The sequence below is a fragment of the Nanorana parkeri genome, unplaced genomic scaffold (assembly GCF_000935625.1).
Source record: "Nanorana parkeri isolate BGI_ZX_2015 unplaced genomic scaffold, ASM93562v1 scaffold8, whole genome shotgun sequence".
Taxonomy (NCBI): Eukaryota; Metazoa; Chordata; class Amphibia; order Anura; family Dicroglossidae; genus Nanorana; species Nanorana parkeri.
The window spans coordinates 1,742,309-1,761,411 of record NW_017306276.1 but is presented as its reverse complement, the minus strand read 5'-3'; the positions used below and the strand labels follow the sequence as shown (position 1 = coordinate 1,761,411).

General features: G+C 40.2%; 1 protein-coding gene across 4 annotated transcripts in view; it reads left to right on the top strand.

Moving 5' to 3' along the window:
• The window catches only part of NBEA (neurobeachin), a 553,993-nt gene that overhangs the window by 137,256 nt on the left and 397,634 nt on the right, over window positions 1–19,103 (top strand). For all 4 annotated transcript variants that reach the window (XM_018554206.1, XM_018554199.1, XM_018554191.1 and 1 more), the window contains 5 exons: window positions 4,317–4,417; window positions 4,653–4,748; window positions 7,720–7,841; window positions 12,525–12,651; window positions 18,510–18,629. In XM_018554206.1, coding sequence (XP_018409708.1) covers window positions 4,317–4,417; window positions 4,653–4,748; window positions 7,720–7,841; window positions 12,525–12,651; window positions 18,510–18,629 — 566 coding nt within the window. The remainder of the gene's footprint in view (window positions 1–4,316; window positions 4,418–4,652; window positions 4,749–7,719; window positions 7,842–12,524; window positions 12,652–18,509; window positions 18,630–19,103) is intronic.

Genomic DNA, 19,103 nt, shown 5'->3' with positions numbered 1-19,103 from the left:
CATACCCACCCAGCATCGGTCAGTGTGTTTCTCTCCTCCTCCACCCCTCCCCCCCTCAATCGGTGTGTCTCTCTAGAAGCCTCCCTCCACAGCGTCGGTCCGTGTGTCTCTCCCCTCCCCCTTCGCTCTTTGTCTCTGTAATCACAAACACCCCCTCCCGAGATGTCTGCTGGAATAAACTTACCTTTCCCCTCTAGCAGCTCCATGTGCTCCGCTCCTGACTTCATGCTTCTGCCGCATAAAAGAAAGCACCGCCCCCTACTCAGGAAGGTAGATACGAAGTGCGCAGGGAGGTCCGGGGGCCTTTACAAATACACTTCACGTATTAATGTATAACAAAAAAAGCTTGCAAGGTCTGCCTTAGATGGGCTACATGTATATAGCTATGAGGCTCAAGGCACAGGATGTTCAGTGTTATTTTTCATAAGAAATTCAAGACAAAAGATAGTTTTTTTTCAGGGTAATGCTTGGATACAATTACTATTTCTACATGTTGGGGGTAACATAGAAAATCTTCACTTTGATTTCAGGTTAATTTTAATTATCCTGAAAAGGTCAACAGTAAGGACTTTTTCACAGCCACCAATCAGATTCATACCTGCCATGGATTTTTGAATGTGATTAGTGATACAGCATGCAGAGAGTATTGAATTGTTGACGGCAATAGAATTCGTAGCTTGTTGACTGGTTTAATTTGTTACTTTAAATTGCTGTTTAATTATCTCACCTTTTGAGTGTTTAGAAAACTAAAAACATGCACTGTTGGCAGCTATAGAGAACTGGACTTGAGCACCACTGATCGAGAGAAGAGCTAATTGTTCTAAATGAGCAAATAGATGGAAAAATTAGGGCCATTGCATGAGGATTTTTATCCACCATTGCCATAGTTGAGTACTAGTCTAAATTAAGTTTTGTGACCTTTGATCTGGAGTGGCTGTCCTTTTGCATAATTTGTTAGATTAATAATGGTTCTTACTGGAGGCAATGAAAGCAGCTGGCTGTTCCCATGCTGATAATAGATGACCAGAGACAATTATGAAAACTTGCACATAAGAACATTATGTGGCTGTTTTTAGCCATCAGTGAAATAAAAAGTCCTCTTACAGTTAGCATGGAGTAGGTACTTGGTGGGATAATTGCAGCCTAGGGCTCTCCTACACTAAATATATGAATGTGCACATTAGGTATGATTCATATACTTGTGTTGTTGGGAGGCTCAACAGCAAACCATTATAATCTATCGATCTGTCTGCCTTTCTCTGCTTGTCCTCCTTTCTGTAATGCCCTAAATATACTTATTTACTCCACAGTGTTACAGCCCTTGAGGGCATTTGCTTGTGGCTTGCTGCAAGACTTAAGTCATAAATAATACAATCTTTGTACTGCAGACCAGATATATACTTGCTATATGGCAGTGACCATTATGTTCATCCAGTCTGCCAGGTGGAATGTAACCAGGATTTTGTGATAATAAAAACAATATCCACCTGATTGAATAGTAAATCAAAAGTTGATTACACATACCACATATTTTCAGCTGATGCACTATATGAATATGTATAATGTAAGTACCCATAATCCATTTTATATATCAAATCATGATAATATATCATTCTTAAACGTATGTGTTGTGGTGGTAGCCCTGTCACTTGCATTGGTACTGGTTGAAGGACACATGTTCACAGTACACAAATGTTTGGTAGAGTTTAGCTTTGTGTCAGCAGACAGCTGAGACAAGATATAGAAATACTAGACTCAGAAAATCAGTCATGTTTTATAGGGTAAATCCGTCATATTCCATGTGGGATTTTGATGCAACCAAGAATGGTCTTGGGAAAAATACAGTATTTAGGTAGTAAATACCTGAACAGTTTATTTTTGTTTTTTGTTTTTTTTTAATTGTCTGGCTCTTTAAAGCCCAACTCCAGCCAAAAGAGGTAGAGTGGGAAAGGCTTAAAGCCTCTTTTTGGGTTTTATTGCCACCTCCCTTTTTGAAAAATCCAACCTTCATACAAAGTCTGCCTCACACTATGTCCTATTGGCCTAGTAGTGAAATGCAGATCCATATGCAGAGAATAGCCAGCACACTAACAGGTAGATTGCATGTAAAAACTTGTTTCATTGAATGGCATAACACCAAAGTTTGTGGGCCAATTAGGACCTTACACTTTGTTACTTTGATAAGGGGTCCTGTGTGGCCTAAAAACTTAAGTGCTATGCAAGTAGAAACTTTATTTAAACAACATAGCACTTAAGTTTTTAAGCCACACAGGACCCCTTATCAGAGTAACAAAATATACCTAAATGCCAACCCGGGAACTACAGACCAGTTTGTCTGACATCCATAGTATGCAAACTGTTAGAGGAAATTATTAAGGACTACTTAGTGGAATTTGTCCGGGATCAGGGCATAATAACTGATAACCAGCACAGATTTAGGAAGGATCATTCTTGCCAGACCAACCTGCTAACCTTTTACGAAGGGGTAAGTAGAGATCTAGATGGAGGGAGGCCGGTGGACTTAGTATATCTGGACTTTTCCAAAGCCTTTGATACAGTGCCACATAAACGCTTGTTATACAAGCTAAGGGCTATGGACATAGATGAAATAGTGTGCACGTGGATAGAAAACTGGTTACAGGAACGTGTACAAAGAGTATCGATTAATGGCACCTTTTCAGACTGGGCTGAGGTCATGAGTGGCGTGTCCCAGGGTTCTGTGCTAGGCCTCATGCTCTTCAACCTGTTTATTAATGATATCGGGGAGGGAGTAAATGGCCATGTCTCAGTGTTTGCTGATGACACAAAAATTGAGAGGTTTTCAGCAAAAAAAATGGGCTGAAAATCTCGGCTTATACTCGAGTATATACGGTATGCATACACGCAATAGGTTGGACTTGATGGACTTATGTCTTTATTCAACCTCAAATACTATGTAACTATATAAGGTCATAAATGGCCCACAAACTTTGGTGTTATGCCATTCAATGAAATCCAATTTCTACATGCAATCTACTTGTTCGTGTGTTGGCTCTTCTCTGCATTCCTTTCTGGGAGATTTCCCCTTTATTCCCTGTCGGGGCATTATAAAGAAAAATTCAATTTTTAGTAGATTGAGGAAGCCTGCACCCCCCATTCTTGTGTGGGTGTCACAGGGTCTGGAAGTTAGAAAAGAAAATCCCCCCAATGAGTACATACACAGTCCTGAAAACTTGATTGTTCGGACTCTTACACACATTGAAAAAAAAAAAAGTGTTAGCTGGAGTTGGGTTTTAAGGCTAAACAAGTTCAATAGGCTGCTTTTGCAGATTAAAAATTCTGCAAAAGTTGAATATTCTGCTATCCTGTCTGACAGCTCCAGGTTGACCAGAGGGGTGGAATTCTGCTTTAATATACTGTGGGGGGCATTTATCAAAACTGGAGCTGACACAATCTGGGGCAGCTGCCCAAAATAACCAATCAGCTTCTCTCTTAAGTTTATAGAGTTAAAGGATAATTAAACCCTCAGCGGTTTTTGCAAATATCTACTGCTAGTAAGCAGTAGATATGCTAGTAAGCAGTAGATATATGCAAAAACATTAGTTACCAAAAAGATTTAAACTTACCTGTCTCTCTGCCGCACACTCCCGTCCCAAGATCTAAAAAATTTCGGGCGGCCGCAAAGAATCATGGGGTGGGCATGTGCGCAGTACAGATTTTCGGCAATGGAGGCAGCGTGCGCCCACACAGACTCTGTGGGACAGGAAGTGCCAGAAAGAGAAAGGAGTCGTCCCTGGATCGGAGACCGGCACCAGCGCTGGAGGGACTCCTGAAAACTACAGGAAAGAAGATGATCGGAGCTAGAGGCTTCATTTAAGGTAAGTCCTTACACTAGCATTGGGGGAGGGATATCTTTAAATGTCACTTTAAGCTTTCAAAGTTAAAGATAGAAGCTGAATGGTTCTATGGGCAACTGCTCCATATTATGTCTGCTCTAGTTTTAGTCTGCTTTAGTTTTAAATTCCCCTCTATGTGTATATCATTTTTTTGTTTTAAATAGCAAGCTGTCAAATTGCATTTGTTAGCAGCCAGTTGTCTTCAGAAATGTAACTGTCTCTGAACATCCTTTTGACGCTTTGATCTCCCAGTGAGGCTTAGCAAAAATGTGCTGGGTGATTTAGCTGTAAAATTTGAGACAGAACAATGGGAAAAAATCATTTTGAAATGCTGGAATCATCTGAAAGAGTCAGCAGGACTCCCCACTGGGGCTGGGAGTGGGGTTATGAGTTTGCGGGCAGAGGTTTGAGTTAATGTTGTTATTTTTATCTACTTTTAAGATCTTCTTGTTGACATGTTGGGAGTGATGGCCAGCTACAGTATCACCGTCAAGGAGCTGAAGCTTCTGTTCAGCATGCTGCGGGGAGAAAATGGAATCTGGGTAAGCTGTGGTCAGACACTGGCAATCTTTGTCTGTGCATTAGAGCTTTTGTTTACCATTATTTGTCTCTGGAGGCATTTAAAATTAAACGTTTTCCGCACACAGATGGAATGCTTCTTTAAAGATGCCTCAAATAACTGACTTTGAATTAAGTATTCAGCAATCCATTGCTGTTTACAGGCATGTGTCAGAACAAGTTTAACTTAACATTTGTTCCTTTTTCCCTTTTTGGCAGCCGAGGCATGCGGTTAAATTGTTATCGGTCCTCAATCAAATGCCACAGAGACATGGACCCGACACCTTCTTCAATTTCCCAGGACGGAGTGCTGCAGTAAGTCTCTACTGTATTGCAATATTGGGCCAGCATAACTAAGATCTTAAAGTGGACCTTTACCCCCTTTCACTAAAAATCACCTCCACATGCAGCTCTGCATGCTGATATGAAATCATCTTATATTCATTAGTTACACAAACATATTTTTCTTACAATTATTGTTTTTCTACTTCCTGATTCTCTTTGGCAAAAGTGATGTAATGTGCCCAAGCATTGCTTCCTGGGAAGGTTAAATCAGCAGAGCATTGCTGGGAAATCTCATCTGTAATCTCCTGAGATCTCCGGGAAGGGCATTTTCTTTCCCTGAGATTATGTGCATGGTCACATGTGCCAGAGTTCCAGGAAGTAAAGGGAGATGTATTAATATCTATATGGAAAGAATACAAAGCCGGCAATTATCTAGAAGTTCCTGTTTGTCAATTTGTCATTACTTAACATTTCTAAAGGTGTTTTTTTGTAATTTCAAAGATATGGGTAAAGTTCTTTTTTAAAGGACTCATCTAAAGTGCATCTACCCCCAATAACAAAAATGCAATATATTGCAATTTTCCAATCCTTGATTGTGGTGGCTGCATTAGTTTACATTTTTTCAGCTATTTTTATTTTTTTAAACATTTTTTTTGTTATTTTTTTATCTTGGCCTGCTGACCCTGCCAGTAACACATTTCCTGCCCTAGGCTGAAAATGCTCACTGTACTGCGTTTATGTAGCAGAGCTGTCACCCTAAGACTTCACAACACCTTCCTTCTCTTCTCCATAACATATGCAGGTGTTTCGTAGTTCAGTGAACTGAGAATGACTATTAACAGTGCTTGGAAATGAGGCTGTAGAGTACATCGGACAGCACTGGATTTCTAGGAAGATCTTTTTTTTGCAATTATCATACAGATATAAGAAAATGCTTTTCATGGTATATTAAGCAGACCAAAAGGGAGCAAGTTTTATCTTAAAGTAGTATTAAGGTCTGAGCGTTTTTTACCTTAATGCATTATCTGCATTAGGGTAAAAACGGCCCAGTCCCCTCCACACTTACCTGTCAGCTGCGCTCGTCCCCGCCGCTGGTCCAAAGCGATCCTTCGTTCCCCGAACTTATGGCCATAGGCTCTTTCTGCCATCAATCAAAGAGGAAAGGGGCGTGGTCTGCCACAGGGCTGTGTGTGTCTATGGACCCACACAGCCACTGCGGAAACGAGCGGGCACAGACGCGCACGGGTGCCTCCACTAGAACGATGATGGCACCCGTGCAGGGGGTGGGGGAAAAAGCGCTGCGGGGAGCCACTAGAAAACAAGGAAACAACCTCCAGCAAAAAAGGGTCTCCTTAAAGGAGCAATAAAAAAAAATAGGCTTTAATATCACTTTAAGGTTTCACTTATACTTTGCCAGGACATTTTTTAACTCAAAAAATACAACTAAAGTACAGATACAATATTCCTACCTTTTTTGAGTCAGCTTATTTTGCAGTTGTGTTGCTGACACCATTAAAATTCCCTCTTTCACACTATATCATACTTGTTGAAATCAGAGCTTACAGAGCAGAGATTTGTAAGCTCAGATTGCATTATGGGATCTCAGCATTACTTTGCCTGACAAGTTGTGACATTCTGAGGAGGACTGGACACAACCGTTACATTTGTAAGGGTTAATTTTAATAAATCTTGGTGGAGTTTGTTTAATGTATATAAAAAAGTACCCCATAATGCTATGAATGAGAAACAGTGCCCTGAACTACATCATGTTGCTTACAGCCTAGGCAAAGATGATTGTAGGTAGTGTTAGGCCTGATTCACACTGAGCGTTTTGTAGCGCTTTTTCTGCCCTAACAAAATGCTCAAAAAATATGCCGAAAAATAAATCCCATTTATTTGTATGGCCCTGTTCACATCTGAGCGTTTTCTCGCAACAAGCAAAACGTCTGTCGCTGGAAAAAGTACATGAGCTTTTTTTTGGCATATTACAGCTTGTTTTGCCCCCTTAGGCCTAATAGTAAACGCTTGAAAACGCGCGTTTGCTGTGTTTCTGCCTGCGTTTTACACGCGTTTGCACATTCATGTCAATGAGCTACAATCTGCTCACAAAAATGCGCCTTCTGATTTTATGCGCATAAAAAGCACGCAAAAATGTGCAAAAATTAGTTACTATGTCCACTAGGGATGCACCAATACTGATATTTTTTTGTTTCAGTACTCTATACCGAATACTGATGTTGGAAGTCCCATTAAGGAAGCCAAGCGGCGTGTAATGACTCGCCACCTGGCTTCCTAATTAGCCGGGAGGCCGTGCGGCGTGTAAAGACTCGCCACCTGGCTTCCTGATTAGCCGGGAGGCCGTGCGGCGTGTAAAGACTCGCCACCCGGCTTCCCGATTAGCATTGAAGCCGTCTCCATGCTCCCTCGCCACCAAGTGACGAGGAAGCATGGAGCTCGCTTTCTGGCCAATCATGAAAACGGGCGCTGTTTAATGACTCGTTGCTCGGTTTCCTGATCGGTCGAAGCTGGGCAATCAGAAAGCCGGGCAACGAGTCATTACATGACACACGGCTTTCTGGTCAATCAGAAAGCTGGGGGGTGGGTAATGACTTGCCGTCTGGCTTCCTGTTGGCCGGCTTCCTCGTGATTGGCCGGCTTCACCAAGTGACGAGGGAGCATGCAGTATCTATATGTGTGTGGAAACGCGCAAAAACAAATAGCAATACCTTTTTAATGGGGCTCATTCGCACACATTGTCCGTAATGTGCGTACAAAGCGCTTCAAAAAGTACATGCGCGATTTTCTGGGTGATTTCCACATGTTCTGACTGTGGTGGTAGCCGCAAACAGGTAAGGTAGTTCTTGCTACCTTACCACAATAGAACAGTCTCCCCTTCAGATTTCTAGTGTGCATTAGATAAATGCATATTTATTTTATAGAGAGGCCATTGATAATGCTGTTATATGTAACTCTTTTTTGTTTCCATTTCCTTAACTTTCAGGCTATTGCGCTGCCTCCTATTGCCAAGTGGCCTTATCAAAATGGTTTCACTCTGAACACGTGGTTTCGTATGGATCCATTAAATAATATAAATGTTGACAAGGATAAACCTTACCTCTATTGGTGAGTAATGCATCTGATGCTTGGTGTGTGTGTGCTCTTCATTTAGTTGGTGGACTAGTTGTACTTTCTTGACAATATAACAAGTTCATGAAGTTATGGCCATATTTTCCTTTTAAGTAGGGATGCACCGAAATTTCGGCTGCCGAAACTTCAAAATCCAATGTATCCCCGCTTCTATCCTTCCCGCTGGGCGTTGGTGTGATTGCCTTCCGATACAGCGCCGGTGTCCAGCAGGGAGGAGAGAAGCTTTCAGGATGGAGAATGGCACTGCGCGGTGACAGCTATCATCGTTGCAGGATGCCGAGCTCTCCTCCTCACCTCCTGGCTCGGCCTCCTGTGTTAGAATGGAGAGCAGTCCGAGGAGGTGACTGCTGTGATCTGTCACAGGAGGCAGAGCTCTCCTCCCCCACTTACCGCCCCCCTCCTGTGACCGCTAATTCAGGATGGAGAGCTGGTGTACAAGCACTCACCAATCAGTTGATCGGTAAGTGTTTGTAAATAATTGGACATAGTGTGCATACTATGTCCCAGTTATGAGTGAATGGGGAGTGATCTACCTCACTTCCTATTCATTCATGATTGTGGACATAGTAAGTACACTATATCCACAATGTATGAAAGAACAGGAACATTCAGTATGGAGGCTTCCTGTTCATTTATAACAGAGGCTGCAGAAAAAGAGATTGAGGACTCTGTGTCTTTAATCTTTTTCTGTTTTAAAATGGAAATATCTGGGGTCTCTTTAGACCCCTGATATTTCCCTAGAGGCCCCGACAGTAACATTAAATAAATAAAATAATAAAAAATGTCAGTTTCGGCCTGACAAATATTTTTTATTTTCTGTTTCAGTCTCAAAATTCCATTTCAGTTCATCCCTACTAGGGATGCACAGATACTTTTCGAGTACCAGTGCAGATACTTGGCATTTTCATGAGAACTACCAGGGTTGCAGCGGTTGCAGCTGTGACCTAGCTCTGGCACTCCACCACTGTCCTGAAATCATTAGTCTGTATTGTTTTAGAAAAACTGTCACATGGCAATAAACAAAAATGTATCAGTACTCGTACTTGTAAGTACTCTGCAAGTACCAGTACTCGTACTCGCAAAACTGGTATGTGTACATCCCTTTATTTATATTTATAAAAACAAAATCGTACATTAAAACAGAGATGTACAAATCCCAGGAGCTCTGTGTGCTCCTTACAAATGACAGCTGCCTCCTAATTTTTAAATTTTTATCTAGTGTAGTCTTGGAGCTCAAAAGTATCGGTACATGTACTCGTACTTGTACCGAGTACTGTACTTGGTATGTGGTATCTGTGCAACCCTAATCCCTACTTTTAAGCAAATATTTTTTTAGGTACTGGCCAGTCCTATCCTGATACTGAGAAGTGGCAATTTCTGTATGTGGCCACAGAAGTAGAACAATTGTAAATAGTATTCACATCAGTTAAAAGGCTGAGGTGTTTTGATGGCCTCCGTATTTTTGAAGGTTTTCAGCTATGAGTTGCGTCCCTAACGCAGCTGTTGCGTTTGTTTTTAGTGTTTAATGAAACCTTTGCATGCCTCTTCATATCGGTACTAGTGCAGAGAATCTGTCTCCAGTGCCAACTGTTCTGAGAGGATACGGGGATGATGTGATGTTCCTAGCACATCTCTGCTTTTCATTTAGCCCTATGATCATGTTGTCAGGAAATCAATGTTTGCAGAACAGGTGAATGACTCATTCCCTGCGCAAGTACTACCAAAACGTTCTCCTTGCGTTAAACAACTGGACATTTTTTATTTAAAACCACTAAAGTCTTGACTCTCTTCCTGCACCCTAATTCTGTGCCCAATGCTTAATCTGCAGTCTGTCATTTCAGCAAAGGCTCTGGCCTAGGAAACTATTTCTAAGCCTAACCCCAGTTGTATTTCTGCAATAACCTAATCATAACTTTCTTACCCATCCATAAACATCACTTGTTAGATTTCCTTGTTTGTAGTGACAGGCAGAGCTTGTCCAGCCAGGTTTTATTGATCACCATTTTTCACTTAAATATGTTTACAAGTAATATTAATATTATAATACAGTATAGTGATGTTAAACAGTCCTAGTCAAGACTAATAAAGTGACTCCGGTTTAAATGCTTTAGTTATTTTCCTAGGAGCTCTAAAACCTGGGTCACGGTTTGCCTTCATCTCTAAAGTCAGCAGTGTGGCCTTTCTTTTTCTTTCTCTGTTTTCCGGAACCTGGAAATAAATGAGAGAACCATACATCATGCTATTATATTTGCCACAACTTCTTTTTTAGTTTTGTATAGGCAAAGTAATGCTTAATATCTGTCAAGTGTTTATTTATTTATTGCTATCCCAGTGGGGAGATTTTTCTTCACTTCCTGTCTTAAGGCACAACAGGAAGTGAGGCAAGATTTCTTTCGAAGAAACAAGTGTCCCCACTGGAAGATTGCACCACTATTCCTGTTCCAGTGACATCTTAAATTTTTAGATTTTTCTCTTGCTTTCCTTCCCAAGTAACAATGATCACCAGGACAAATGGAGAAGGGTGCATTTTACACTGACAGCAATAAACACCTGGCATGCATTCTAACCCTTCAGCACTCTATCCAAAACTGGAACAAAGGATTGGGTTTAGCTACTTGTTTGAATATGTTAAGCCTTCTATAAAGGAGCTATCCTCAATGCAGACATTGTAATTATTATTGTAATTCAGCATGCAAATTTAGGTTTGTGTGGGAAATAATACATTTAAATGATCTCTGCTCAATGTACGTGGACGTTATGCTACAGCATAACATCAGTTGGGATTATATGTAAGGAAAGGGTTAACCTTTTTTCATTTAGGCCTTGATTTATTTAAAAAATATACAATTTCTGTTTTTAAAAGGCACCTTTCTATAAGTGGTAAATTCCAACTCCAACATAAACTATTTTTTTCTTTGTTCATTTTAGTATCACTGGAAAATTAGGTTAAGGGAATTAACTCTTAGGGACCCTTTAACTTATTTTAAGTTGTTCACATATTAAACTTTGGAAATACATAATTGGACATCTTCTGATACCAATAAAATCCTGACAGAGGGTTTTTAACTCTTTCCCACGCTATCCAAAACTGAGAAAAAGAAAGTTTTTTGCTGGCATTGGGCTCTAAAGTGTTTGTTCATTGAGTGATGTGAATCTTTTTGTAGCTAAGGTTTGCTAAATTTGTTTTAAAAGAAAAGATTGTTTTGCAGCCACTTTATTACCAGTCCTGTTACATGTCTGTGGTGAGATTTTTCTTCTGCAGTCATTAGTTGTTCCTGTTCCTGGAGATATTTAGTCTGTATCTCTTGTGACCTTTATAAGCCCATACTGAGATGATGTTTCCTTTTGAATTTACATTTATTGCACAGCTGGCATTGCATTTTTCTATTACTTTGTCACAGTCGTGAATGTAATACACCCGCTGTACTGCTAAACTGCCTGCAGCTATTAATATGGCTTCTAAATGGGTTTGTGGCATTGAAACAATTGCTCTGTCATGTCGGAAAGAAACATGTTTGTGTTTTATAAACCCTGTATGTATAGTAGAAGCAGCTATGTGCCACTGCTAACAGAGGAACTATAGTCAAAAGATGATCCCTGGTACCTTACCAATGTAGCTCCATTAGGGCCCATTCACAGCTATGTGTCGCTTTAATCACATCATATCCTGCGATCAATACTCACTATCGCACAACACATCTAGCATGCATTACAGTACGGGAAGTGTGTTGCATTGTCATTCATTTGAATAGCACTCCTAAGCATTTCCTGACTACAGTGTGCTGGATGGGCTAGGGATGCACCAATACTGATACCAAGTATTTGGGCGAGTATGAGTACTCGCCCAAATGCTCCAATTCCTTCCCTGATACCGGATCTTTGGTCAGATGAAGATTTCCTCTATCCAGCGGTTCCGTAGGAGAACATGCAGCCGGCTTCCCGGGCAATCGGGAAGCCTACTACAGGTTTTTTTGTTTATTGAAAATAGAGTTAGGTTGTAAAAGGTAACCGAATGTATGAAATACCTGTGCTGACGAAACCATGATTTGTTTATTGCACAATCATGTGATCACAATTCTAATAATTGCTAGTCTCAGCAAATCTGTGTTCTGTGGAGCTCACAAGACCTAAAGCTGCCCATACACCTTACAATTATCTGCAGATTTTCTGTGGTCAGATGGAAAAGATGCAACAGATTCCTCCATCTACACTTAACTGTGTGGCTGGAGTAATCTCCACCTGGGCCAATCTGTTGCACTTTTTCCATCTGACCACAGAAAATCTGCAGATAATTGTAAGGTGTATGGGCACCTTAACACTGAGCCATTTTCACAAGTCTCTTCACCATGGGATGCCAACACAATGGTTTTAATAACGTGTAAAGCCAATAAACACCTTGAGGAAAGCTGTTTTCACCATTCTGAATGTAATGTTTTTAATAAGCAGGTATTGCCAATTAGCAGCCAGTTACTATCCAGTTGTCATTTTCCTTAAACCTGAATGGGTGTTGTGTGCAGTACCATCCCTTTGTTTTGTGTCTATTTTAAATACAAGTCCTAATGGATTTTGTTGGTTGAATTAGATCAGGCTGCAGCTGAGCACATGAAAATTTGTTAATTTAATTCACTGCAATTCCTGACCTGACTCTTCTCTTTTCAGCTTTCGCACAAGTAAAGGTGTTGGTTATTCTGCACATTTTGTGGGTAACTGTTTGATAGTCACTTCTCTGAAATCAAAAGGAAAAGGTTTCCAGCACTGTGTCAAGTACGACTTCCAACCACGCAAGGTAAGCACAGAAATAGGTGCTAGTGTGTCATAAAATACTACTGTATGGCGGAATGGAGTTTGAGGAGAATGCAGTAATATCCAGAAGGAAAAATGGAAAAAAAGAGTGTGCCTTACAGGAAAACTGAGATGTTAATCAAAGTCAGTAAGCAATGCCCTCTTACAAAGTCAGTAAGCAATATTTCCCTAATATTGTGCATCTCCAGTTGTTGTTTTTTTTTTTTTTTTTAACAAAAGATAGCTATCAAGAAACAATACAGAAGAGTGAAGCAGTCATCAATAAAAACACAGGTTTTTAACTAGATATTGGTAGTAACCAAAGTGACACACAATTTTATATCAGTTTTAGGGTTTAAAAAGGGAAGAACATAAACGGTACTATTAGGGGATAGGGGAAATAGAGCATGAAGATGCAGGGGTGTGGACATTTTTCAAAAAACTACTTGCCCAGGGACTAAAGCAAGGGCCCAATCTACTTTTGTCCCGATAGAAAAAATTGTTTTAATCGAAAACGTATTTAACTGTGCTAAGAAGTGCTTACAACGAGTGCTTGCAATTTGCGAGCGAAATTCAAAATGCATAGCGCAGGGCTGCGCTACACAGCAGTAGGGGGTTCAGATTGTACACCCATACCTGCGGAGGGAAAGGACTGTTCGTAGGAAGGTAAGTATAGGGTTGGGGAAACGGGGCCAGATTTGATCGTGTAATTCCATTTTCCCAAATTACCTGGGAAAGTGAACTTACTTTTTAACCTCCCTGGCAGTCTGATTATTCCTTTTTTGTTTCTATTTTATACTTTCAAATCTCCCGCCGGTTCCGCCCCCTGCGACGCTGAAGGGGGCATGGGGGTGCATTGAAGTCAGTGGCACCGCAGCCCCCCGCCCGCAGTGCGATCGGCCACATGCTTGCAAGTTAGTGCTTGCATCCCGGTCCAGTGCGATCTGCAATGCTAAACGCAGGGAGCCGACCGGAGTGCGATACAGTGCGTTCCAGAGGCTGACCGATCTGGAATGCAGTGTTTGTTGAGTTCTGCTGCTTGGCTACCATAATATGGGACATAGTAGACTGGCGGCAGCACTCAACGCACACACACAGTGTCCTAGGCGTGCGTATAATTGCATGCAGATGGCAGGGGCAGGAAGGTTGGTTTTAATTTTTTGTTTTGTTTTTTACCTTATTTAATTTTTTTACATTTTTATATATTTTATTATTTTTTACTTTTTTGAATTTGTATTTATTATTTTTAACTTTTTCTTTTTTCACCTAATTTTATTCCCATCACACAGGGGCTTATAAGCCCCTGTGTGATAGTTTGGAGGTGACAGGTTCTCTTCATGGAACCTGCCTTCTAACACAGAACAAATCTTCTGTGCAGTTCTGGACAGCTGAGACAGGTGGCGCTGTGATGACAGCACCACAGTCTCACTGATCACACAGAGCAGAGCGAAGAACGTACATTCTCCGCTCTGCTGCCCACTCTCCATCCTGAGCTTATTTGCCTTGGTCCTGGGTCCCCCAGAAGAGCGGGGGACCCTGACAACCATGGCAGGGAGGGAGGGGACAGACTAGCTGGTACAAGTTTTCTGATCAGATCACTTGTACAAAACATGCAGCAACTCCCCGCTGTACATTTAGCACTGCTTGCCTGAAGCACAAAAAAAAACCTGCCTGGGAACTGCATGTCCTGGGCGTCAGGCGATACGAATTCCACACCCCTGAGATGAAGATACATGTAGTAATATTAGGGAATCAGATAGCCAAAGAGGAGCGGGGGGTTGAGGGTAAAGACAAAATAAAAAAGGGGTTGGGGGGAGAGGGGGAATGAGAACAAAATAGGGATGGCTGAGGAGAAACAGAGCAGGGTAAAGAAAAATAAAGGAAAAAAGCATAGTTCAGCAAAAAGAGAAGGGGAATCCCAGACAGAACCATACTGGATCCCAGCCGCTTGGGGGGGGGGCAGGAAGGAGCGCGGATGGGGCAAAGGTCCCAGCCTCCACAGTGCACATCCCGGGGGCCCATCCATATCACTTTAACCATCCCACTCGGATCGGAAATGTTAGCGGAAAGCATCTCCCAGGAGTATGTGTCAGAGTACCTGTAATACAGCCAGCCAGGGGCTCCAGGTGGCGTAAAATTGTGCTTCTGTATTGTAGAACATGGAGGTTAGCGCCTTCATCTGATATACCTCGTTTACCTTTGAGAACAGCACAACTGCAAAGTGGGTGCATGCAACTGTCACCAAAGCAGTTCAGTTGTTTTTTGAACAATGTTACGATTTTTTTCCCAGATTTTAAAAGGGGAGTGTATAGTTTTATCAAGATATGTGCAGTATATGCATTATAATATAGATATGCACAGAATATGGGTGTAGGTGGATCAGGGGCTCCGCATGATGGTATTTTTAATGGAGAAGATAATGTATATTATATGTAAAGTATGTATGAGAATAAGCAGAGCTTCCATCCTTTGATAATATCTCCCTAGATCACAGCTAGAAGTTTACATTAGCTGAACACCTATAACATGGCAGCATTGAGCAAGCCTGATGTAATCAAATGTTTTTGATAATGCAATCAAAGCTTACTTGAAAAAAAATCCCTTTTATATTGTAAGTGATGCCTTCCGTCTGCCCATCACTTTCAACAACTTCCTGGATTCCCGGTGTGCTTTGCATCTCTGTCCCTTCTGCTTGATACTACATATCCCATCATGTATTTCTTCCAGTCAGCAATGATAATGTTACAAGGTACTCTTAAAACCTAGACGACACAGGGACTCGTATACAGACATGCATGCACTACACACATTTACACAGAAAGGTTGAACTCGATGGACCTGTGTCTTTATTCAACCTCCAATACTATGTAACTGTGTATAATTGCGGGAAAATCAGACAATGAGTTGTAGTTCAGATGGAAGGCTTAGCTAGAGTGTATATTTACAGGGCTGAGTTAAATTGTGTCAGTACATTGAGGAAGTCCATCCTATGGGCATCTTCAATAAGTAAGTTTACAAACTTCTAAATAGATATTGTTATTAGGAGTGGGATAGAACTAACGGAAATGAAGTATAGAAATACATACGTATTTATGTTTAGTTTTTGACCATAGATACCCTTAAGGACACGTACAGTGTTGCATCTAGTGTGCTGTATTACCTGCACACCCTGCGCTCCCCTCCATTGTGCAGTGTCATGAGAGATAATTGTGTATATATAAAGAATAATAATAATATATATATTTGGATGGTATGCACGACTCCATGCATAGTTATAACTGGTACATGCTGATTGTTCCTGTTACCAGTAATGGTCTTGCTTATCTCTATTCTCTTCTTTCTTACTTGTGAAGCCCCATACTCCTGCGTGCATAAGGGCTATCATGGAAGTTTTTGTTGTGGGGAGAACCCAAAGGACATTTTTATTCAATGCAGCGAAGAAACCCTTCCCTATAACTTTCTTTTTTTAAAATTATATATATTTGAATTCTTTAGCAGTCCTAACATCAAATATGTTTTTACCATGTTAATTGCAAGTAATCAGTAGGTAAAATACTTAAGGATATGTATTACCTCTCAAAGATATTCCCTCTGCATTTATGATCCTTTCTCCCTAGGATACCGGCACTATTTTTGTTCATGCATCATCCAAGCGAAACATTTATTCATATTTCTAGAACTGAGATGTGTAACTCAATTATGTAAATTCCAGTATTCTCAGGCTGTTAGTAGCCAGTATAAAAAAATTATCTGCAATGTCACTTCTCCTACCCTGTGACCTGCCAATTATAGAATCCATCAGAGGCTCACACTTATTATGTCTCCTGCTGTCTCTTACCTTGTGACCTGCCAGAACATGGCAATAAACAGGGTGATTGTTGGAGGAAGGAAGACTCATTTAATGCTTCCTGTGCGTGGCTTACACTGATGATATTAACAACAGGAGGTGATAGTAAGTCTCCAAAACGAGGAGAGATAACCAGGACAAACTGATGATTTGTTTGTGTTTTTATTTGTGCGTTTTGGGTGTTTTTTTTATGTGTTAAGGCTTCAGCTTTTTTGTTGTAGCCAATGGAAAGCTAGGTACTGGGACACAGATGGCTGTTTAACTTTGAAAAACGCTAATTTTCAGGTGCTATGGGGCTAAATACACCCCATTCTGCCTCAAAAGTAGTTAATGTACTTTTTTGAGCTTCAGGCGTCGAGCTACAGAATCTTGAGCATTCATATGTGAACAGACACAATTTAAAAGCATGGAATTTTGGTTGTTGAGCATTTTGGAACTTTGAGCTCCAAGCTACGAAATGCTCACATGTGAAGCAGGACTAAAACTACAAAAAATATATTTTGATTTTAAACGCATATTAAGTACTGATATACAGTATATACACTTGCTGTATATTGTGAGACATCAGGAATTTATCCATACAGGTTACTGATAGGTCCGCTTTAGAATGGACCTCCCTGTGCATCTTTCCACATCTTATTCCCTTGATGGGACTAAATACTATCTAAAGCTTGTCTGTTTTCTTCCTGGAATTAATTTAAGGACGTTCTTGCACACCACATGCATATTAGCATTAATGTAACTTTGGTCTGCCTATAATTTCACCCTGAACTCATTAGTCTAGACTAATACTAATGGAAATATTTAATAACATCAGTCTGGATCATATCATATGATTGTGATATATGTCTCAGTGGAGCTTCAAAGCCATGGTACAAACTGAATTGCTTACCACTGGATCTGAGACTTGGGTTTTCTCAAGTTGATTTTCTGTTTCCTTTAAAGATTGGTTGAAATGAATATTTGAACCTTAGAACATTTTCCCTTTGGGAATTTAAACGGTAATTGACACTGTAGTAATTTACTTGTAAGTTTTAAATTCTCTATGAAGCCATCTGCAACCTTTAAAACTGATGGGCTTAAAAGACTGGAGGAAGGACGGTTGACATTTTAAATCAAGGCTAAATAAGCATATGAGTTCAATTTACGGAAAGGGATGAATCAGTCTGAACCTGTTTGGTCCTGTTCTACCATACATATAATATTAATTCAAATGGGTCTTTTTTTTTAAATGTTATCCTTTCTTTTATTGTATGCATTTAGTTAAGCTTCAAATCCCTTTGCCTGCTGTACATTTACAGTGGCGGGTACCTACCCCAAGACTCATATGTATGGCTGATCCTGACTTCAGGATGCTTTTGTAGGCCCACCTAGATGGCGGTACCCAACAAGTGTGAGCCTTTGCTGTTGATTATGAGCACTGTTAAAGAGTGCCGTCTTTCTTTATAAAGCTGTCTTCCTCTGCTTTTTATATGAGGCTGAGCAGAGAACATTTTTTATTTGAATATTGCTAATGATGGGGTGCTGTTAACCTTTTATGCATAAACCCTTTCATTTCCGTACAATGACCTACTTCACAGGTGCATCCTTCATTGAAAAAAAACAAAACAGTTTTTTTTACTATGTACCTTTTTGATTTTGTTATATAATATTGCAGCATTGAGGGTGTGTATATGTGTGTATGTATATCCTGCTGCTGTGAAACGTTGCAAGTCTATTTCTGACCTTATGCACACTATGGTATGTAAGGTATGCTGGATTTTGTAGTTTTACAGTAGCTGTAGGTTTACAGGTTGCCTGTTTGTATAGAAAATTATTTTTAATACTGCAGGCATCTGATTTATTCTGCCTTATGTCATATATTTCAGCTTCAGGGTAAGGTGTGCTTTAAGTCTGAATTACGGGAAATCCGGGAAATGTATGCAAATACTGTAATCCTTTCTCCTGTAAAGGTGATGTGCCCATTATTAGACTGCCATGTTTTATGCTAATACCCAGAACCTGTTTTTATCTAGTGGTACATGATCAGCATTGTACACATCTACAACCGCTGGAGGAACAGTGAAATCCGCTGCTATGTAAATGGACAGTTAGTATCTTATGGAGACATGGCGTGGCACGTCAACACAAACGATGTAAGTATTCATTGCAAGATTGTAGATGCATTGATGCTAAACTTTGTGTGTGGCATGTAATGCTTATCTATATTTTTACAGATGTAATAAGACATGAACACTGACCTTGCATACACATGGAAATAAATCTTTTATTTCTTTTATTGTTTTTTGTTTTCCTTTTGGAATATGCTTTTGTAATTTGAGAAATGTTTTATTTCTTTTAATCAAGTGTGAAATATTGTATATTAACAGTTTATAATTACTACTTGCAGGTAGAGCTTTGTGAACCTCCAGTCCTAGATTCTCTTATCCAAACATGTATTAAAAACGGAGTGATTAAATATGTCCGTGATTAGTAAAATAAAAAACAAATGTGTTATTCATAATTTTAAAAATGCATCATATCATATACTTATTAAAGTGAAAAAATATATATAACATTTGACCAAAAACCAGTACATACATCATAATGCAATGCCCATTTATATTGTA